The sequence below is a fragment of the Geotrypetes seraphini genome, chromosome 10, assembly GCF_902459505.1.
Source record: "Geotrypetes seraphini chromosome 10, aGeoSer1.1, whole genome shotgun sequence".
Taxonomy (NCBI): domain Eukaryota; kingdom Metazoa; phylum Chordata; class Amphibia; order Gymnophiona; family Dermophiidae; genus Geotrypetes; species Geotrypetes seraphini.
This window is the reverse complement of record NC_047093.1, coordinates 54,848,066-54,872,060: the sequence shown is the minus strand read 5'-3', so window position 1 is coordinate 54,872,060 and position 23,995 is coordinate 54,848,066. Positions and strand designations below refer to the sequence as shown.

The 23,995-nt window shown below is 41.6% G+C and overlaps 1 protein-coding gene across 1 annotated transcript in view; it reads left to right on the top strand.

Annotated features, from left to right (window-relative positions):
* The first annotated feature begins 227 nt into the window (after window positions 1-227).
* The window catches only part of MED27 (mediator complex subunit 27), a 426,900-nt gene continuing 403,132 nt past the window's right edge, over window positions 228-23,995 (top strand). Inside the window, exons 1-2 of the mRNA XM_033961506.1 lie at window positions 228-477; window positions 10,865-11,009. Of these exons, the coding sequence (XP_033817397.1) occupies window positions 275-477; window positions 10,865-11,009 (348 nt within the window). The 5' untranslated portion in view covers window positions 228-274. The remainder of the gene's footprint in view (window positions 478-10,864; window positions 11,010-23,995) is intronic.

Here is a 23,995-nt window from a genome sequence, read left to right as displayed (position 1 = left end):
CCCATTTTCTACTTCTTTAATAAAAATAAGTTAAGCTGTTCATCTTTTCCAATGTTTTTTACAGAAGTTAAGTCATGATTTTCCCTACGCAAAGGGAGAGAGATGATTTCTGCCGCCTTTCAAGCAAAATAAGCAGAAAAACCAACGACAGCTAGGATAGCACTACAAGCCCCGATAGCTCCTGCGACGGTAAAGTCATCACCAGGCGATCACATTGTTTACATCACTCTTCCGCGACGGTTGCTAGGCAAGTGAGGATCGCGCAGGGGGGAAGATGGCGGATGTGATGAACGTCGGGGTGAACCTAGAGGCCTTTTCCCAGGCCATTAACGCTATCCAGGCGTTGAGATCCAGTGTTACCCGCGTGTTTGATTGCTTGAAGGACGGGATGAAGAACAAGCAGACCTTGGAGGCCCAGGAGAAGACTTTCATCGCCGAGTTCCAGGACAACCTGCACTCTGTCAACAGGGACTTGAAGTAAATGGCTTCTTGTGTAAATCCTTAATTACAGATTTGTTGCAAAGACCAAGTAATGAATAAAATCCTCTAGTACACATCCTGCAGGTGGCCATAATGCTCGCATTGAAATAAACGATACAATGCATACATTTATACCTACATATACGTATGGAACTTTTTCTTATTAGTACCTGTACTTAGAAATAGAATTTGTATTTGCTGTTTGAATTTGTATGTGCCGCTTTTATTTTATTTTTTAAATGCTGGACCAAAGTCCAAAAGAAAAGCCATAGGGCTGAAGGATGCTGATGTTTATTTTACTAGACCGAACTGGAGATTGGGGGGGGAGGGGGAGGATTCCCTTCTAACTCCCAGTTTTTTCTTCCCCCGCTCCCCTTTGTGAAACTAATATTTAGATGCCTGAGGGCAAAGCAAAAGACAGGAGCTAACAGTAATTGTTGTTTACGTTTTGCTATTTTGTGTTTCTTGTTTACTTTTCTTAGTATTGTGAGCTCAGATAATTGTTTCTAGTGCTCATTTGCTCTGGTGAAAGTGTACAGTATTTACAAATTATTACACTATATAACTTGTTGCTTCAGATTGCTCCCTTGGTAGAAAATAAGTATTTAGCTGCTCTTAACATTTGTTTTTGCAGTAAAATATTAACTTAATATAACTAGTGATACTTTTTCAACTGAGTTGTGTTGATGTAAATATTGCGGGTTTAATTAGACTTTAGGCCAGACGCTGATAATTTACTAATTTTTCTAATGTACGAAGTTCTGTTGATGTGTATCAGCTTTGGTTTACTTGTGAGGAGTGAGATCTTTGCACATTTGCTTGTCAAAATGGCCTTTTCGACCTGTTTACAAATGGGTTTCTTCTATTTATATTTGTAGAAAAATCAATAGAGAACGCTCTAACACAATCAACATTTTATGTTTAAGCACATATGGAAAGCCTTTTAAGAGACATCAACATTTAGTAGAATTGTTTTATTACAGCCTTCTAGAGTTTTGTCTACATTCCCTGAAGAAGCAGTTAAGTATCTTTAACACATTCTCTTTCATATTACCTTAATAAATGATAATATGATCCATTTAGTCTGCCCAAAAAGGTGTCTAGAGTTGTACCCCCTGTTCTGTGTGGGTTACACTTTTTCTGCCTTTTTTTGAAATGTGAAAATCATTTAAGCTTTGTTTTGATTATATCCTCTATCTATATGAGGATCGATAGTGCTTATTCCATGCTTTTTGAATTCTGTCCCTAACATCTCCAGGTATCCACCACCCTGTGCTTGAAAACATATTTCCTAAAGTTCTGTTGAGTTTATCTCCCTTTAGCTTCTGTCCTCTAGTTATTCAGTTTCCATGTCTTTGAAATAAAACTTGCTTGTTTATAAATAACATTCACTTATTTAAATGTCTGTATTGTTTCTTCCTTGTCTGACTTTTCACAATACAGTAAAACCTCTGTTTGCGAGCATAATTTGTTCCAGAAGCATGCTTGTAATTTAAAGCACTCGTATATCAAAGCAAATTTTCCCATAGAAAATAATGGAAACTCAGATGATTCGTTCCACAACCTAAAAACTTTAATAAAAAATACTGTACAATCTAAGAAACCCGCCTCGCACTGCTACGGCTACCGTGTGGCCATTTCTTATAGCCAAGTGTCAACGGGGCACTGACCAATCGCGAAGCACATCACGTGACGTATGGACTTCTTGAATTAGCTGGGGTTACACAAAGGACACTCATTCACAGGCAGAAATTAGCAAGGAAAAAAAAAAAAATAGAAGCTGGGAATGCCCAGGGGCCAAGGCAGGACCAGAGCTTTAAAGCAAAGAAAGTTCCTGTGCCACGCATGCACGTGAGCTGCGCTGCTACCTCACATTTTGCAAGGACACACACACCTTATTTGCCACTCCATTCACGCTTGAAGTTGTGATGCTTTTGCTGCGCTCAGCGATGCGACACGTGTATGTTTTGCGTACTTGTATTGCACTCAGCTGTGATGATGTGACGCACATATGCGTACTCGTATTGCAAGACAATGCTTGTTGATCAAGTTAAAATTTTATAAAAGGTTTTGCTCATCTTGCAAAATACTCGCACACTCACAATTCACAATTACTCACAATTCAAGGGTTTACTGTAGTATATAGTTATTTAGGTCTTCTGGAGCAGACCCCATACTATTTTTGTTGTCTTCTCAAAACTGCTTCAAGTCTCTTTATATCCTTAGTGAAATATCCAAGACTTAACTCTACTCCAGGTAGAGCCTCAACATTGATTTACCAGGGACATATTATCTCCTCTTCCCGTTGCTTGCTATGTTTGTCTTTATGCAGGCTAGCATCCTTTTGACTTTGGTTACCACCTTGGTATATTATTTAGCCACCTTGAGCTCCATGGCTATTTTTATCCTGAGGTCTCTCTCCTGGCCCATGCTCATCAATCTCTTTCTTCTTATTGAATAGATCTTCTTTCAATTTCTATATCCAAAATGCTTCACTCTGTATTTTTTCATAGAAAGTTTACCGGTAATTGCCAGGCATTAGCCTACCCTTCTAATTGTTGTAGATCACTTTTCATATTGTTTGCTCCTTTCAGGGTACCCACTGTATTGCAAATCTTTGTGTCATTTGCAAAGGGTCAGCTTTTCTTTCTGAGCTTAATGGTCCCAACAAAAGAATGGATTCACGTGAGACGCCCAGGTTTCAGTCTGTTTGAGTTGTTCAACGCGCTAATTTCATTTGAACATCACTAGCGTCTACGTATCTTTGGCAGTGAGTTCATTTTTGTTTTGTGATTCTCAAGACTCTTGAGGCAGGCCTGGCGGCCGAAACATGTACATGTTGAGTCATTCGAATCATTGATTGTACCAAGATGATATTGGAAGAATACAAATCTTTTTACCTTCAGATGAGTCTGTGGACACTTGATTAGTGCACATCACTCTTTTTTGGACAATTCCAATTTTGTCTTTTGGTTCCCAACAAAAGAATAGCCATACTTGGTCAGATTGAGCCCAGTATCTTGTTTTGACAGTTGCCAAGCCAGGTCACAATTACCTGGCAGAAAACCAAATAGTAGCAAAATTCCATGCCACCAATCCCAGGACAAGCAGTGGCTTCTCCCTTGTCTATCTCAATAGCAGACTATGAATTTTTCCTCCAAGAATTTGTCAAATTTTTTTTTTTTAAACCCAGCAATGTTAACTGCTGTTACCTCATCCTCCAGCAATGAGTTCCAGAGCTTAACTATTCTTTGAGTGAAAAAGTATTTCCTTATTTGTTTTAAAGGTACTCGTATTTCCTTGTAACTTCGAGTATCCCCTAGTCTTCATTTTTTTTTTTAAATTCTTTATTTATCACATTTCTTATTTACAGTCAAATATAATAATTACAACTTGAATCAGATCCATAATTTCCAAGAAGAAAGAAAGAAAAGGAAAAAGAAATATCTATTCATTTATATAGACCACAATAATTTGAGAGACTTAAAAGGAGAATATAATAATCAAACACGAGAACAACAATACCCCGTTAATCCTACAGACGATATTATGACAAGTTACATATCTTAAGTTACAGATGCTGCACCCTCCCTAGATTCTACAAATTCTAACAGCTGTTTAGGCTCCAAAAATAAGAAATTCTTTGTCTGATATGTAATAAAACATTTCACAGGAAATTTCAACAAAAAAAAATTCCTCCCAGGGCTAGGACTCTTGGCCTTAATGCCAGGAATTCCTTTCTTCACCTCTGGGACCTCTAAGACATATCAGGAAATATTCGCACATTAGAGCCCAAAAACTGATCATTTATATGCCAGAAATAGACGCAATACATATTCTCTATCATTTTCCAAAGCAAGAGTTATCAGCAAGATTTTTCTTTCCATTATAACCTCAGGTGAACTTTCCAGGAACGTTGTTAAATTCATATCCATCACTTTGTCAACTTGAGTCTCAGGTGTAGAGACCCCTGTAGGTTTCTTCATTTAAAGGTAAGTAACTCTCACAATCGAAGGCAAATTGTCCGTTGGAATAGCAAGAATTTCTGTAAAATATTTTCTTACCATCTCCAAAGGAGAAATCAAAGGACACTTAGGAAAATTCAAAAGTCTCAAGTTATTTTTTTCTTAATTGATTTTCAAAAGATTCCATTTTCCTTGCCATAAAAGATCTTTCCTTCACCAATTCATTTTCAAGTACCTTCATTTCCTGAATCTTTTCTTTCTGTTTCTCCAACTTTATGCTCAACTTTGGAAAAAATAGTTCCACAGTCAGTAATTAAAGTTGAAAAAGATGGTTTGAGATTAGCATCCATTACTGATATGGCTTGCCATAATGCTTATGGAAGATACACCAGAAGCACCTCTCACCTCTGCTCCGCTGCTTGGTAGATGAAATGACTCTCCTACCGCTCCTTCTCCTGTTGAAGTTGGTGCGGGAGACCTTCCAACGCTGAGGTCCAAGATCTCCACTCTGGGCTCTCCAGGCACCTGTGTACTTCCTGGTTGGGGCGGGACCAGCCGCAGCTCTGAGCTTAGAGACACCTGGTCAGAGTGGAAGCCAGGATCCCCCGAGGACATCAGGCTCTCCCCCGAATTAGGGCAAACAGGTTCGCCAGAGGGAGAAAAAGCTGCCGGCAGAGTCGTCTGCCTCAAACGCTGTGGGGCTGCCACCACCGCTGGAGGATTGGAGCGTGGGGTTCCCTTCCTTTTTCCCATAACATACAGGAAAGGCTGCTGACAACGACGTGAGTAGGGTGGTGACTGCATGGAGCCTCTCTCTCAGGCATCTGCACTCGACGCCATCTTGGCCTCTCTCGTCTTCATAATTTTTGAAAGAGTAAAAAAAAAAAAAAAATCTTTGAGGCATTTCACTACACCTTTCCTCTCTCTTTTGTTAGTCAAATAATTTCTAATCTTGTTGACCATCTCAGGATGCATCCCCAGTTTGCTTAGTTTATTCAAGCCTCTTGTAAGGTCTAGTATCAGACTTTGATAGAATCTAAGCAGACCACACTTGGCACATGCCCTCTGTTCAATTCTGTGGTCACCCAGTAAAAGAAATCAGATTCATATTATTTGTTTGTTTGTTTATCTATACCATTCTCCCAGAGAAGCTCAGAATGGTTTACATGAATTTATTCAGGTACACAAGCATTTTTCCTCGTTTGTCCTGGCACGCTCACAATCTATCTAATGTACTTGGGGCAATGGGGGGATTAAGTGACTTGCCTAGGTCACAAAGAGCAGTGTGGATTTGAACCCACAAACTCAGGGTGCTGAGGCTGTAGTTTTAACCACTGCGCCACACTCTTCCGACGCAGCAGAGGAAAGGGCCTGCTGTGGCTGGCCGCATTCAGTCTGTTTACAGCTCTATCTCTGCTGACCAGCTGCTGCTGCTTTGGGAGAACAGAAGGTAAGAGATACCAGCTCTACCCACACGGAGGGAGAGCAGACCCTGTAAGGGGGGGTAGTCCAAAAGTGTATGTAGGGGGAGGAAGGGATATGGATCCTGGAACTGCAGTGTGAAGGACAGTGGAGGGCAGTGGAGGCGAGATGGATGGATTCGGGACTCAGAAGTGGGGGGGGGGGGGGGGGGGGGGGGGGAGAGAAGGGGAAGAAGAGAAAGTGACCCAGGGTGAGAAGGCTAGGAACAGATGCTGGACCTACAAGTGGGGGTGAGGGGATGATAGAGGAAGAGAAAGTGACTCAGACCAGAAAGGTGAAGTGGGAAGGGAGGCAAAACCATTTAAAAAAAAAAAAATATGTTCAAATGTTTTTATTATTTCAACAAATAACAAATAAAACAAATAGCATAGTCAGGAAATAATATTGTAAAACACTCCCCCTCCCTCACAAGCAACCAGAAACTACACTAATCCCCATGGGTGCTACTGAGGGGTAGATTCTCAAAATGTAAACATGCCTTTAATGTGCTCATTAAACCAGTTTAGCTTGAATGTATTTTAGCGGCGGATTATCAAAACGACTTACTGAGGTCTTTTACGAGTTTCCTAGCAGTCTCTGAATCTGCCATGCAAATGTAGTACAATGAGGTCATTAATATTAAAATGAGCACTCTGAGCACTCCGAGCAATTCTCTATCATCACTGAGTGATTCCTTAACCTTATTGTGCCACGTTTGCGGCTAAAATTTGCCGACAGGTCTGAGCTGTTGTAGCCTTACTTTCTGATCAGTGTCTGAGTGCTGATTGGCTCAGGCACTGACAGGAAAGTAAGGTTTGGCAGCTCATCCCCCCCCCCCCATGCAAATTTTAAAAACCACCAAACAAACCCCAAATTGAAGATCGGCAGGAGAGATGCCCTCTCCCTCCCACCAGCGCCCGACCCCCCTGCCCTTCCCTACCTTATTGACGAAGTCTGGCCAGAGGGACATCTTCCTGCTCCAGCTGGCTGGCCAGCCTCTTACAAAATGGCAGGCCTCCCCCTTCCCTGTGCATCCTGGGATGTGTTGGGGAGGGGCCTAAGGCTCTGATTGGCCCAGTCATGTAAGGCCCTTCATAGGAAGGGGCACAGGGGGAATTGTTGGGGGGGTGGGCGTCCCTCCATCCCTCCCTCCCACTGGGGGAGGGTAGTAGTGTTGGGGAATTGTGTGAGGCAGTGGGAGGGAATGGGCATATCTCCTGCTGTGGGTGGGGGGTGGAGGTAGTAGTGTTGGGGGATTGTGCGATGCAGCGGGAAGGAGTGGGCATATCTCCTACTGCAAGTGGGGGATAGTAGTGTCGGGGGATTGTGTGACATGGCTGGAGGGAGTGGGCATCTTTCCTGCTGCAGGTGGGGGGTGGGGTAGTAGTGTTGGGGATTGCGTGACACGGCGGGAGGGAGTGGGCATCTCTCCCACTGTGGGTGGCGGTGGGGATAGTGTTGGGGAATTCTGTGACGCAGAGGAAGGGAGTGGGCATCTCTCCCACTGCGAGTGTGGGGTGGGGTAGTAATGTCAGAGGATTATGCGACGCAGCGGGAGGGAGTGGGTATCTATTCTGTGTGTGTGTGTGGGGGGGTGGTAGTCAGCAGATTGTGTGACGTGACAGGAGGGAGTGGGCATCTCTCCTGCTGCCAGGGGTAGGTGTCTGGAGGTTGTGCGAGCGAGGCGGTAGAGAGTGAACATCTCTCCTGCCAATTTTTGATTTTTAAAAATATGCGGGTGTATTCTGCGCATGTGCTGATCGCTATCACCAGCGACTCATCTCATGTAAATTTAGTGAGCCTACTTGAACATCCGCGAACCTCATTTGCATGTGGGGTCTTTTGAGAATGACTCGCTATTTTGAAATCGTTACAATAGTGACCTTGGTAGCAGCCCATTGGATTTTACCGTTAAGTTTTGAGAATCTTCTGCTGAGAGTCTACTTGTATTTGTATAGCAGTGCTGTTTTTTCCTTATCACTCTCCATTCACTAGTCCTCAGCACCTTTGAGTCTTGCCATTCCTCCTCTGGCTTGCCTCCTCTGCCCAGTATACCTCAAAAAGAATCTTGTTATTTCACTTTACATCTTTAGCCATATTTTCTTGTGCATGTTTCTTTTGCCACACATACTTGGGATTTCATTCTTCTTGCCTACATTAATTTGAGAGTGCAGCATTTAAAATGAAGCAGGAAAGTCTGAAAAAATGTACTTCTGTTTGGGGTCATGACGTTATGGAACACCCTTCTGTCAGATCTTAGACAAGAAACATCTCTTGAAAAATTCAAATGTAAACTAAAAACATTCCTCTTTAAAGACGCCATCCACTCTGATTTCATCACTTAGAGCCCTAACAGCTTCTACGCAGTCGGCAGAACCGAATTGAAATACTTCTTTTGAAGTGACCCCTACCCTAGTGTGCTAAAGCCCCTCCGTTTCTTCCCTCCTTTTAAAGATTTTATTTTCTCATTGTATTTAAGCTCGGTCTTTTCCCATTTTTCCTTTTTGTTCCAGTAAGTCTATTTGTTCTGTCATCCCCTCCACTTTTTACTTTTAAGTTTTGTTTTATTTTAACAATTGTAAACCGTTTAGGTATGTTTTTGACAAACAGTATATCAAAGATTAAATAAACTTGGAAACTATTGTAAATTTACTTACCGGTAGTTCTCCAAAATAGTGTTACTTTAGAAATCCCAATCTAAAACATGTAGATAAATGAAAATATAGAAAATGATGGCAGATAAAGATGATACAGCCTCTTCAACCTTCTCATCCAATTAATTTGCAGGCTCAATCTCCTAGGCATGGCCTGCAAAGGCTGGATTAGAAATAAACATGCTAATTTGTTCTGTTTGCAACTGTTAGATTATATACCTATGTACCCTCAGCTTGGAATAGGAGTTGAAAGTAGGTAACATGTGTTACTTTATACACATAAGAACGCCATACTGGGTCAGATCAGTGGTCCATGTAGCCCAGTCTCCTGTTAACAACAGTGGTCAATCCAGGTCACTGTACCTGGCAGAAACCCAAATACCATGTTTCCCTGAAAATAAGACCTACCCCTGAAAATAAGCCCTAGTTGCTGGCAGCAGCGCTTCCCCCGCCGCCCCCCCCCCACCAGCCCTTTTATTTCTCTGTCCCATTCGAACCCCGACCGCGAGATCAAAATACCTGGTAACAAATGGCAGCACAGGCTGCATCGCGGCCTGCCCTTTTCATGCCCGGCTCTTTGATGCCGTGTTGCTGATGACATCATCAGTGATGCGGCAGAGGAGCGCCTGGTCGTGAAAAGGGCAGGCCATGATGCAGCATGTGCTGCCAGTGCTGCCGTTTGTTTCCAGGTATTTTGGCTTACAGTTGGAGTTTGGATGGGAGGGAAAGATGAAAGGGTCTGCGGGGTGGGGAGGTGCACAGCGGCGACGGGAGGATGGGAGGGAGGGATAGAAAGATACTGCACAAGGGGATGGGTGAGAGGGGAGGAAAGATGCTGCACATGTGGGGAAGAGAAAGGAAATAGGAAGAATTGGGGTGGAGGAGAGGAAGGAAGAGATGATCATTGTACATGAAATAAAATAAGACCTACCCAAAAATAAAACCTAGTGCCTTTTTTGGGCCCCAAATTAGTATAAGACAGTGTCTTATTTTTGAGGAAACACGGTAGTAGCAACATTCCATGCTACCGATTTAGGTCAAGCAGCGGCTTCCCCCATGTCTGTCTCAATAGCAGATTATGGACTTTTCCTCCAGGAACTTGTCTGAACCTTTCTTAAACTAGAGCTTAATTATTCTTTGAGTAAAAAAAATATTTCCTCCTATTTCATTGAGGGCTCCTTTTACAAATATGAGCTAGCATTTTTAGTGCATGCACCGGATTAGCGAGCGCTACCTGAAAAACTACCGCCTGCTGAAGAGGAGACAGTAGCGGCTAGTGTGCAGGGCATTTTAGCGTGCGCTAAAACCGCTAGCGCACCTTTGTAAAAGGAGCTCTGAGTGTCCCTTGGTTTTTGTACTTTTGGAAAGGGTGAAAAATCTGTTCACTCCTACCCATTTTACACCACTCATATCCCCCTTAACCGTGCACAAGAGATTTTACCACATGCCTGTATTGCCTCATAGACTTTGTGCTGTATATATGAAAGGTGAGATCTAAATTAGGCAAGTGTTCTTCACTTATTGTAATTAGAAAGCAAGTTATGGTGATAGAAGGAATGACTGGCTGTTGCTTTGTCACTGAGGCCCAGATTCTGCAAATGGCACCATAATCTGCGGCCGCTTACAAAAATGGTTCCAATCTTGTGTCAATCACGCAAAGGCACCGTTCGGAGAGTTGTGTCTATGTAAAAGGTATGTGCCAGAAATGTAGGCCAGGTTTTTAAAGGCCTACATTTCTGATGCCTACCTTTTGAGAAGCTTTGGAATGCTTCCTGGTATTCTGCGATTTTGTGATGGGAGACCGAATTTTAAGAAAATGTTGAAAACACAATTATTTGTTAATGCCTTCATGTGCTAATGCTGTTTACTGCTGAAGCCTTACCATCCTGTAAATGTTTTTATGGGATTTGTCTTTCCATCTTGTTGGATGAATTTGAAAAAAGGTTTTAATAATGTGACTGTTAATGTTTTATTGTGTTTGTTCTGTCAAAACATGTTTTAGTATTTTTAATATGTATGCATGTAATTTTGTAAACTGCATAGTATTTATGCGGTAAATACATTTTTAAATAAATCATGTCTACAAAGGTGCCCAACGGTGTCTTCTTAGTCAGGACAGTGGCGCCTTTGTTTTTTAATGGCAATTTAATTGGTTTTTTATCACCACAGTCAATTACTGCTCTGATTGAACCAATTAAAACAAGTTAGGTGGTGGCTGTCTTGAGAATGTTACCTACTGTTGAGACATCTAATCCCTTTAACACATTTTATTCCTTTTTTTTTTTTTTTTTTCTTTTTCTTCAGTGAACTTGAACGTCTGAGTCATTTGGTTGGGAAACCTTCTGAGAATCATCCACTCCATAACAGTGGATTGCTGAGCCTTGATCCTGTGCAGGACAAAACTCCTCTCTATAGTCAGTTGCTCCAAGCCTACAAATGGTCAAACAAGGTAAGAGGTTTGTTAGCAAAACAGCAACTAGGTGAATTTCTACATATCTTGTAACAATTCTTGCAGGGCAAGTAATGTGTGTTTATTATGTATAAACTTACAGTGCTTGCCCTTGCTAATACCTGATTCAAACTAAACTAACTGTTGAATCCTGTTGATAAAATAATCACTTCACTAGTTTGGATTCATATAAGAAAAATTTGATTTTTATTTTTTTTTGTATAATGGACTTGGCTGTTGAATAGGAGATGAATTTATTTCTCTGCATATTTAGAAAATTGGAGATTGTATCTTAATCTCTATTTTTTTGTGGGTTTTACAACTCTCCCTCACTTTCCCTCATCATTCCTTTCCCCCCTCTACTTCTCTTTTTTAGGTTTAGCCGTAGGGGTTATAATTAGATATGCCATTTCATCATCTAAACGTCCAGGTTTAGTTATTCTAGTGCAATAGGTGTGTCATTCTGGATGGTTAGGTAATGTGCCCATGCTCGCGAGCCATTTAAAATTACAGCTCTATAGCTTTTCTTGAGCAAAGATAATCTATGAACCCACTATTCTGTAGGCTCAGACTATTAATCTGTTCCACATAATGAAAAAGTTTTCAAGCTATCTGAGGTGTTTATTTTTCATCCAGCTGTTTCTTTTTACTTTGTTTCCCATTCAACTGGAACCAGCTTTTACTAAGGTTACAAATGCCTTGAGCCTTCACTGGCAGCTGCTTGGGTTCTGCTTCCTCAATTTTAAATTCCTTTCCCTAACTTTTTTGTGTTACCCCTATAATTGATGGCCAGGGGCAATAGAACGTACAGTATAATCTCGTTATAACGGACTCGCTTATAACGGAATCTCGCCTATAGCGTACGAGGTCCACTGGTCCCTGCCATACGCTTTTACAAACATTCAGAAAATCATCACATATAGCGGACTCACATATAATGGACTTTTGGATATAACAGACAACCAATTTGGTCCACAGAGCTGCTTTTGGCTGTAGTTTTGTTCGGCTATAACAGACATGCAGGCTCCGTGACATGCAGGCGCGTGACGTGCTGGTGATAAAGTATCAAAATGCAGCCCAGAAGAAAATGACAGAGTATTTTTCTTTCCAGTACAGTACGACATAATGCTTTAGAACATATTTTAGTGTTCTGGTTTTGCAATCATTTCGTGCCGTACCAATGTTTTGCTGAGTTTTGTTATTGATGTTGCTGATATGCTTGTGCAGAGACTGTTGTTCATTGATTGTATGTTGTTTCAAGTTGACCTAAATAAAGTTTTTAAAAAATGCAACTCTGGATATAACAGATTCTGGATATTACGGACTGTTTTTCCAGGTCCCTTGAAATCCGTTATAACGAGATTATACTGTAGTAGAATTTGGGAGCCCATTAATAAGCGTGAGATAAAACAGGAAAAAAAGAAGGATAACAAAGAGAAAAATACTTACACATACACACACATTCCTCTGTGGGAATCCTGAAGGGACCTATAAGCACAGGGAGTAGAAAAAACAAACATTACTCATGCCTTTGAAGTTAGCCCAAGGCACACATGCCACTGATTGCTAACAGCCTCACTTGTCCCTCTACCTTGCTGGGAGGAATCCGTTCTCTATGCCAGGCCCCCAAACCACTGCACTCCCTCTGGGTTTATTATTATTTCTTTCTGTGAGGAGGGAGTAAGAAATGCAGGGCAACTACCAAATGAGGCCGCAGGGGATAGAGAGGGAACTGGCACCATCAGCTATACCTTGAAATAGGCACCCAGGAAGTCTAATCCCCTCGCTCAACTGAGTCAGTAAAGCCAACCCAGGAGCTTAACAGCACCTGCAGATGAATTAGCCATGCTTGCAGGCCATGCTGAGCATCAGATACAACCAGGGAGCAAGAGAGAGACCATCCATCCACCTGTGGAGATAGAAAATATACTTGGTGCTCTCTATCTCTGCCTGCTGGTGGATGGACACAACCTACAAGTCTGGATTTATCTACTGATGATGATAAGGAATGCTTTAAATATTCTTTACCTAATAATTACACAGTCTACAACTGTTGATTCTTGTGAGGACACAATGTGCAGATACCCCATTGAAAGGGCCAGTACAGAGAAAGGACAGGAAAAATGCTCTTTGCTGTGAGATAAGAACATAAGAACGTAAGAATTGCTGCTGCTGGGTCAGACCAGTGGTTCATCGTGCCCAGTGGCGGCCCCCAGGTCAAAGACCAGTGCTCTAAATGAGTCCAGCCTCACCTACGTACGTTCCAGTTTAGCAGGAACTTGTCGAACATTGTCTTGAATCCCTGAGGGTGTTTTCACCTATAATAGACTCTGGAAGAGCGTTCCAGTTTTCTACCACTCTCTGGGTGAAGAAGAACTTCCTTACGTTTGTACAGAATCTATCCCCTTTCAACTTTAGCGAGTGCCCTCTCGTTCTTCCTACCTTGGAGAGGGTGAACAATCTGTCTTTATCTGCTAAGTCTATTTCCTTCAGTATTTTGAATGTTTCGATCATGTCCCCTCTCAGTTTCCTGTTTTCAAGGGAGAAGAGGCCCAGTTTCTCCAGTCTCTTACTATACGGCAACTCCTCCAGCCCCCTTAACCATTTTAGTCGCTCTTCTCTGGACCCTTTCGAGTAGTACCGTGTCCTTCTTCATGCCTCTAAGCATTTCCCTTGTCCAACATATTGCAAAAACTGGAGCTTAGAAAGATCTGCTTTCTAGTGCTGTACAAAAGGGCAGAAATATGGAGCACTCTGACATTTTCTTCCTCATTCTATACCCCTGGGATCAAACGTGAGATGCCAGTTCAGTGACCTTCTTAATAGAAACTGTATATGCTCCTTTTTTTTTCCAATTCTTTATTCATTTTTTAAAAACTTACAATAAGTGTAACAACATATATAACATTTTAAACTCAGATACAACACTTAATATTCTGTTAAAATCCATATCAGAATTTATCCTCTCAATTTATCCCTAATCAATAACATTCTTTAAATTCAAGAAAACCTACCATAAACCCCATTCCTATATACCTTACTTTAATAATCAAACCACAATACCCCTCCCCACACCTTGCTACATCAAGGGTCAGTGCTGATGGATGGTCCTCCCACTTTGGTCTTACGGCCTTGCCCTCGAGAGGTCAAAATTGAGATGCAAAGGTTACTCAGAGTTAGTCATAGGTACGTTGCTGTAGGCCAGGAAATGCTCCACTTCGGCCACATACACAAAGGTGTAGAGGACCTTTGAAGCTTGGTTTGCAGAAGGAGAGGTGTCTCCTGAGCAACTGAGGCCGACAAAGATTTTAGCGTTTCTCCAGTTGGGTCTGAATAATGTGTTGGAGCTGGGCTCACTCAAGGTTCAGGTGGCTTGCTTCAGAAGTCGAATACAATGGACCTCCTTGGCGGTTCATCCGTCGTGTGGTTTTTGAAAGGAGTGAACTGCCTTCGGCTGCCCCTCAGGCCTGTTTGCACGGAATGGAATCTCAACTTGGTTCTGCATGTCTTTTAGAAGGCTCCTTTCAAGCCCTTGCGGAGAGCAACACTCAAGGATCTAATTCTTAAGGCAGTCTTCTTGGTGGCAATTTCATCGGCCTGTAGGATTTCTGAATGCCAAGCTTTGTCTTGTAGAGATCCATTTTTCTGCATTTTACAGAAGCAGGAGTGTCACTGAGAGTAGTCCCCTTTTTCCTGCCCAAGGTGGTGTCGGCGTTCCACCTTAGTTAGTCAGTGGAGCTGCCCATATTTCGGTGGGACAAATCAGGGGATTTTTGAGAGTCTGTGTATGTCGAGTATTGCTCAGATATTTGGAAGTTTCCAATGAGTTTCATCAGTTGGATTGGTTGTTTGTCCTATGGGGCAGTCATCGGCAGGGACTGGTGGCATCAAAGCCTTTTATAGCAAGGTAGTTGAAGGAAGTGGTGGCTTCAGCCTATTTGCTGTCCAGGAAGCAGCCTCTGGGGCTCTTGTGGGCTCATTTGACCAAGCATCTGGCATTGTCTTGGGCGGAAATGACCCTCTTGGCGCTGGTGGACATTTGCCCGTTGCTACCTAGTCATCCCTACATTCTTTTGTCAAGCATTACTGAGTGGATGTGGCGATGTGCTAGGACACCAGATTCAGGATGTCAGTGTTGCAGGTGGCAGCTCCTCTTTCCCTCACTTAATGAGATCTGCTTTTAAACATCCTTCTGATCTGGAATAATGGGAAGGATTCTATGGAAGGATAAATTAGGTCTTAACTTATAATTTTCTTTCCATTAGTCCTACACTATTCCAGATGTCCGCCCTGCTCTAGCTATCTGGTTGAGGCTGCGGGGCTGCCACATTGTAGATTCCTTTCATTGTCACCTGTAGCTCTGATGGCCTTTGCAGCCAGGCAGGGGAACAAATGCTGTTGTAGATGAGACGGGGAAAATGGTTGAAGAGTTTGCTAGACTCTTGGTTTTTCTCTTCTCTTAGCTTGTCTATACTAATAGGAGCAGGGAGGGGGATTAGTCCTGTATCTCACAGCTCTTAAAGTGTGTTCCATATCCACCTGCTGGTCGATGGACATAGCTATTCTCACTGGTCTGGAATAGTGTGAAGGATTAAAGGAAAGAAAATTATGAGGTAAGAATTTATCCTTCAGGCCCCTCAGGGCCACTGTTATACACTCCAGAATTAAATGGGATCAATAGTTCAAGACTTTGTAACTGTGCAACTTTAATAGAGCTGCCTAAATGACAAGGGGTGAGTGTAGTTGGTGCAATATTGTTATTAACATCTACATGGAGTGAAAATTAAAAATATTTCCAAATGTATCCAAAAATAGAGATGTTCCTGTTGACCTAGTGTCAGATACAAACAGAATTGCTGTCATATTTGTCTGTAATGTGTTTGATTGGTTCCTGTTTGATGTGAACCCCCAGAATGAATTCTGCTGAGATCTCAGACTTGTTAGGTTGCCTTCAATAACTTAGTATTGATCAACAACAAATATTAGGTTTAAAGGTAATAAAATGTCATTAAATGTTAAACTGAACAGTGAAGCAATGCTGTTTAAGTATTTCTTTGTCTTGATTGAAAAATGGAGCAGTCATTCCATGGAATATTAAATTTTAATTGTTGGATGTGCTGAAATACTCTTCAGCAGTTTGGCTTCTATAGAGAAATTCTTGCCACTTCTAACAAAAACATCTGTCATGAAACTCCTACTACAATTGTAAAAGCTATTCCATAACAGATGTAGATGTCTGTTGAAAGACTGAAATCTCAGAAAAATATTCAAACATGTGGCAGACTGCATTTTTGTAGGCTAACCGTTGGCTGCTTCTAAGTCTCTGTTCACTTCTGGTCAACATGCTGCTGTGATAGGATTGGTACCCTGGGGTTTGCTGAGTTAGCAGATTGTTTCACCTCTGACACTTTCCAGATCTGGATATTGGCTTTGCTATAGAATCTTGTGTTCTTAAAGTAGTTCTCTGTGAACTTTTGCCCATGATATAAACTCAAGCATACAAGTTTTACACTAAAATTCAAGGCTACACAAGACTGAAACTATTGTGTGACTTTAGGATACTTTTTTGGCTAACAAGTGGCATAAGAGCTAGTGCAAATGCTTTTACTTCAGCTATACACTCTCTTGATGGCTAGGAAAGATGCCTCTCTAATTCTAAAATTGTCTAGATTAGAGAATGACAGGGACAAATTTGTCCCTTACCCCCGTGAGATCTATCTCCATCCCTGTCCTGTCCTTGCGAGTTCTGTCTCTGTCCCTATCCCTGCAAGCTCTGTCCTCATCTGCACAAGCCTCAAGCACTTTAAAATCATAAGTATTCAAGACTTGTGCAGATAAAGACAGAACTTGCAGGATAGGCAGGGATGGAGATAGATCCAGCAGGGACAAATTTGTCCCAATGTCATTCTCTAGAGATATAGGATGCTAAATTGAGAACAAAAGTCTGGTAGTACATATCTTAGCCTCTGTGATGAACCATTTAAAGATATTTTATATTTAAAAATGAAAACTAAATCTAACAGATAAATGAAGACCCACCAAATCTCACCATTATGGAAAAATCAAATGCATGATTCGCCATGAATGGAGAGAGGCTATCTATGCAGAGGGCAGGAAAATCAGCAGTACAAAGTTTATTAAAATTGAGAGCCCTTTCTAGGATTATTAACTCTGTAGTTAATAATTTGGAGGTATAATTTGGATACCGGTCTGGTTAAGGAGTGAGAGTGGGAGAGGTCATGAATAGAAGAAAAGTAGCATTCAAATGTATAGAGGAATAATAGGGTTTTCTGAGGACAAGCAAGTATACCTGTAATATTCTCACCTGTGGGTGAGATCATCCACAGAACCCAGTGCGTACACTACTAAGTATACTGTCACTTTAAATCTTTGAGGCAGTGCCCACACTATACATGTGCAGGTGCCTTCCTGCCTGATGCTTGAATGCAGGACCATCAATCTGAAATTTTCTGTGGAGCAGAGAAGTTATATTTTCAAATGTGTCAAACGTTTTAGTGATTTTGGTGTCTTCCCATGTGGTTTTTTATTTCTTCATAATTTTTCTTATTTTGCAATCTTCTATCATTTTGTATCATTTTAGTACATTTTAGTTTTTTGTGGCGTTCCTGAACTATGAGGCCCTTTTTTTTGGCCAGGGAGCATTGACAGTTTCGGTTCTTCAAGTTTCAAGTTTATTTCTTAACTTACTGAATCGCTTATTTAATTTACTAAGCGATTTACATAATAAAAAAGGTATACATATACTAATTTTCACAATAAGTTACATAGATTTGACAAATTTACATACAAACTTACAGCTACATAAGGAAAGGAGGGCAGAACTACAATAGTATTTATTAGAAAAGAAGACATGAATGGTAAGAACAATGGGAAGGGGGAATAAAAAAAAAAAAGAAGATAATCGTTTGATGTGATTATACATTAAAAGCGTCTTTAAAAAGGAAGCTCTTCAGAGAGCGTTTAAAATGATTCAGGTCATTTTCTTCTCTTAAATACTGGGGTAAGGCGTTCCATAATTGTGGGGCTATCGCAGAGAAAATTTCATGACGACGGGTTCCGATAACTTTCAATGACGGAACTGCTAAAAGTTTTTGATTAATGGACCTTAAAGAGCGTGATGAGCTATGGGGAATAAGTAGTTTATCAATAAACTGGGGTTTGTTCGAAAATAGGGTTTTAAAGACTAAAAGTAAGATTTTAAAAGTGAAACAATGAATGACAGGTAACCAGTGTGATTCAATAAGAAGTGGAGTGACATGATCAAATTTTTTGCGATTATGTATCAATTTAATGGCAGTATTTTGAACTCTGAAGACGCCTCTTTTCTTTTTGGGTAACATTTATTAATAGAGAATTACAGTAGTCAATTTTCGAAATAACCAACAAATGAATCAATATGTTAAGTGATTTTGGTTCTAAAAACTTACGAATTGATCGGATTATACGTAGTCTATAAAAACAGGATCTGACAGTGTTACTTATATGTTCATGGTAGGAGAGACTATCATCAATAGTGATGCCTAGTATTTTTAGAGATTTTACCAACTTTAGATGAACATTATCTAAAATAAATGGGGCACTTAAAGTTATATCATTTTTCCAATTGAAAAGAAGAGTTTTAAACTCAAGCTCCCCAGCCATCAGCCATTTTTTCTTCAATATCAAAGAGGGTGCTGAATGGCTTTAAGGAGTGTGTTTGGTGTAATAGGATCCATTTCAGGCTCTGACCCCCATAATTAGTGTTTTCAGTGCTTGGGTTCCTGAGCACTGGACCTTACACTGCAATCTCTGTTTTATGTATACAAAAGAGTTAAAACCTAGAGAATCCAGTGTATTAAGCCTTTAGGGTCTGCATCAGCATTGAGTATGGCAGGGATTCATGCCAGATGTGGAACCTACATTAGCATTGAAAGCATCAAGCATTGGAATCTGTACTTTAGCCATGACAGGACTTTACATCCTTATTGTCGATGCAGAATGCATCAAGGGACAAAAAAAGCCTAAGAAGCATCACCATATGTCTCCCTCCAGGCATGGTGCTGACAGCTCCCCTGCATCGGAGTCTTTGACACAAGGGAAGCATTGATGCTGCAGTGACTGCTTGCCTTCTCTTCAGCATCGACAGCTTTCTGGATCCTCAAGGTCTCCTACACCTCAACCATCTGTATCACAAGTGGCCTCTATATCGGCTTCCCAGCCTGTACCCATACCTTCTCTCCAGGAGGAGATCCAGGTTATGCTCAAAGAAAAGCTTTCAGGGCTACTGCTTAATTACAGGCTTGCATAGTGCTTGTGCCACCCTCAGCTCAGCCTGAGGATGCATCGGAGCATCAGCCATGGGAAAGGTCTCCGCGGTTTTGCTCTGCATCAACTGTTGGAGGCAGCACAAACTCGACCGACTCCTTCATCAACATTGGCAGAGGAACTTTCTTCAGGTTTGGAGGACAGACCTCTGCATCAGTGCTCATCCACGCAGAACTCTTTAGCTATTAATCTTATCCATATACTTTGAAGAGTCAGATTCTGACATTTCCTGGGAGATGGAACAGGATCCATAGGACCTCAGCTGAGGAGTCCTATAGCATACCTTCTGAGCCCTTTCCATTACCTAAGAAGTATAAGTCTCCTCCAGAAAATGTTTCTTTTCCTGGGTTCATCTGAATCAATTGATTGTGCTTCCAGTGTTCTTTCCCAAGTCTCATTCTCACCCTGGAGAAATGGCTCTTCATATTTTGGATTGCAAACAAGCCTTGGCTTATTACTTACAGTGAACTCAGTCACATAGAACATCTCCTCAACTGTTCATCTCCTTTGATCCTAACAGGTTGGGACCAAGAGAACCATTTCCTAACAGGTTGGTGACCTGTATTGCCTTCTGTTATGCTCAGGCTGGGCTGCAACTCGGGGGTCGTGTAACAGCACACAAAGTCCGAGCTATGGCAGCTTCTGTTGCTTTTCTCCGCTCTACTCCAATTGATGAGATCTGTAAAGTTGCTACTTGGTCATCAGTTCATACATTCACATCTCACTACTGTCTGGAATCTTTTTCCAGACGGGAAAATTTATTTTCTTAATGGCCAACACTCCCTCCATTCCATTGTAGTAAGCTAGGGAGACCCACATGTGAGAATATGCTGACTGCTTGTCCTGGGATAAAGCACAAGTTACTTACCGTAACAGGTGTTATCCAGGGACAGCAGGCAGATATTGTCACAACCCATCCTCCTCCTCTGATTGGTTTTTTAGCTTGCTTACGGAACCGAGGAACCACGAGCCTACGTCGGACGGGAAGGCACTCATGCGTGTGCGGTGTGGGCAGTTGCAAAGTTTCTAAAAACTTAAAGTGGCAATACACTTTTAAAGCTGTCCGTACTGGTGCTCCATGGATGATGTCACCCACATGTAAGAATATCTGCCTAGTGTCCCTGGATAACACCTGTTACGGTAAGTAACTGTGCTTTATTGCATATAGAAAAGCCAGTGTTTAGGTAACCATATTGTTGGGTAAAGCGCTGCTTAATGTAGAAACGGCTTAAAGTTCAATTTATTTGATATACTGCAAATATAAAACCAGGGTTAAAATCTAAGCCATTTACAATATCATAAAAAAGGTAGGGAAATAGACTTTTCAGAAGAACCACTCTACAAACATCAACAAGAACATAAAGAAAAAGACAAGAGGGTGAGTTACAATGCAATTTGGGATATGGAAATAGGGGAAAGGGTTAAAGAATAAGAGTTTTTTTCATAATGTACCACATATATCAGTGATGCATGCTAGATCAGATATTTCTTTTTAGAAAGAGTGCTGGAAGCATGGAAGACTCCTAGAGAAACTGGTGGAGACAGAAAAACAGAATCCAAAACTGCCTAAGATAAGCACAGAAGGTTCTTAGGAGCAAACACAGAAACAGAGAAAATGACAGCAGATAAAGACCATATGGCCCATTCAGTCTGTCCATGCATACCATCTGCTATTCCTTCCTCTTCCTTAGGGATCCTACATGCTTGTACCATGCTTTCTTGAGTTCGGATACAGTCTTGTCTCTACCATCTCCTCTGGGAGACTGTTCCATGCATCCACTACCCTTTCTGTAAAGAAATATTTTCTTACATAACTTCATCCTATTCCCCCCTCATTCCACAGCTTCCTTTAAGCTGAAAGAGATGTGCCTCTTGTGAATTTATGCTACTAAGGTATTTAAATATCTATCATACATATATCCTCTTTCCTGCCTTTCTTCCAAAGTAGAAATACTGAGATTTTTAAAAATACTTTATTTTCAAAAATGACACATACTTTGGAAAAATTACACCAGACTTAATTTCACCTTCTGGTGGAATTCATTGTGCCATATATACAAAATGGAAAGAACAATTGCCATACAAAAAGGGAATTATAATAATTTTAAAAAGATTTGGGGGCCATTGATAACATATTGTAATGATTAGACACCTTTTTACACTAAAAGTATAATTATAATATTGGGAAAGGGGGGATATATAGTTATATTATTGGTTTTAATCAATATTTTTGAATATAACACATGTATGATATGCTTGATTTACTATATTTGTGGAAAGGGAGGGGCTTAATTTATGTATTTAAGAAGATAATAGAAAAGAATTTCAAGTGATGTGTATGATTCAATTGATGTATTATTGTACACTTGATGTAAGATGAAAAAATGAATAAAGAATTGGAAAAAAAAATGACACATACTACAATACTTTAGCATCCACAAACAGTCTAATACAATAAGTTTACAAATAAGAATTACAAACTGCCCCCCTCCGCCACACCCACACCCATCCACCCATCCATCCAGTCACAAAGTATCACAAACAACATCAACAGCATCAACTCTCAATCAGGTGACAAAGGGTCACCAACTATCATCAAACTTACTCACCTATCTATACTTTAACACACTAAGCTTAGACATATATGTGCCACATCTTAAAATATAGCTCGGCACAGTGTGATATTCCAATTTGTTTCCAAGACCTTGGAAGCACTAACTTTGCTGCAGTGCAGTTTGTATTACCGTATTTTCCGCTCCATAAGACGCACCTGACCATAAGACGCACCTTAAATTTAGAGGAGGAAAACAAGAAAAAAAACATTCTGAACCAAATTCTCCCTGCCAGGCTCTGCACCCAACCCCACACTCCTTGCCAGGCTCTGCACCCTGTCCCCCTTCCCTGCCAGGCTCTATACCCTGTCCCCCCTCTGGTGGTCTAGTGGTGGTCAGGGACAGGGCACAGATGTCAAGGCAGATGACTTTTTAAAATATGCAATGTAACAACTATAGAAAAATAGACAAATATAGTGCAAAATATAGACAGCAGATATAAATTCTCAAAACTGACACATTTTAATCACTAAATTGAAAATAAAATAATTTTTCCTACCTTTATTGTTTGATGATTTCTTTCTTTCTTTCTTTCCTTCCTTCCTCCATCCCTTCCTCCCTCCTATGTCCCCCTCAATGCGCTCTAGCCTTTGTCCTCTTCCTACCCCCGTTGTCTGGTGATTTCTTTCTTTTTTGCCTTCCTCAGGCCCAACAATTGTCCCTTCCTCCCTCCCTCCTTCCTATGTTCCCCTCACTGCCTTCCAGCCTTGTCCTCTTCCCCCTCCCTCCCAAATCAGGCCCAACAATTGTCCCTCCCTCCTATGTTCCCCTCACTGCCTTCCAGACTGGACCTTGGAGAGGACCCAACGGTGCACAGGCTGTTCAAGCCATCCATTCTCCAGGGAATCATTACAGAATCCATCCAGGAATTAAAGCTGGAGCCACCCCAGACCTTTGTTACGCAGATACTTGATATACTTTGCCGTGCCCAAGAAAGATTCTAACGACTGGAGGCCCATTCTGGATCTCAAACATGTCATTGTGGCCCTGAGGGTTCTGTTTCTGGATTGAGAAGGTGAAATCTGTCATTGCAGTGGTCTAGCTGGGAAAGTTTCTGGCCACCCTGAATTTGACGGAGGCTTATCTCCACACATTCCAGTTTTCCTGGCATACAGAAAGTTCTTGAGATTTCACGTATTGGAGAATCACTATCAATTCTCAATACTACCATTTGGACTGGCAACGGCACCCTGGACATTCATCGAGGTGATGGTGGTGGTAGCAACTCATCTCTGAGGACAGCCAGGCTGGTTCATTCTTATCTAGATGATTGGCTCATCAGAGCCTCCTTTCGAGAAGAAGGAGAAAGAGCAGTGGTGGCAGTTGTGCAAACTTTGCAGAGTCTGGGCTGGATTGTAAACCTTTGAACGAGCCAATTAGTTCTCACTCAGTCTTTGGAGTATCTGGGAGTTCTCTTCAACATGGTGCAAGGTCAAGATTTTCTACCAGAGGCATGTAGACAGAAGGTTTGAGGGTAAATTATGAACCTCCTGTCACAGCCAGTGCCTACAGGTTCTGGGTTCGATGGCAGCTACCATTGAAATTGTGCCCTGGGCAAGGGTGCTTATGCATCCACTTCAGGATGTGTTGTTTTCTTGTTTGTCTCCCCAGAGAGACTCCCTACAGGCCCCTCTATGCTGGACGAATGCAGCCCGCAGCAGCATGAGTTGGTGGCTCCACCCACAGTCTCTGACAAAAGGGATTTCTCTTCATATAGATTCCTGGGTCACACTGGCAATGAATGCCAGCCTGTTCGGCTGGGGGGGGGGGGGGGGGGGAGCGCACTGCAGTGGTTGCCGGGTGCAAGGGAAATGGATACCATCCCAGTGGAAGTGGTCGATAAACAAGTGGTCTGCCTGGCTCTGGGAAACCTACAGATAGTGCTGGAAGGCAGAGCTGTAAGTGTTCAGACAATGCCACAGCAATGGCCTATGCCAACTGACAAGGAAGCACCAGAAGCACATTGCTCCAACTAGAGGCGAAACTAGAAACAAAGAAACATAGAAGATGACGGCAGAAAAGGGCTACAGCCCATCAAGTTTGCCCACT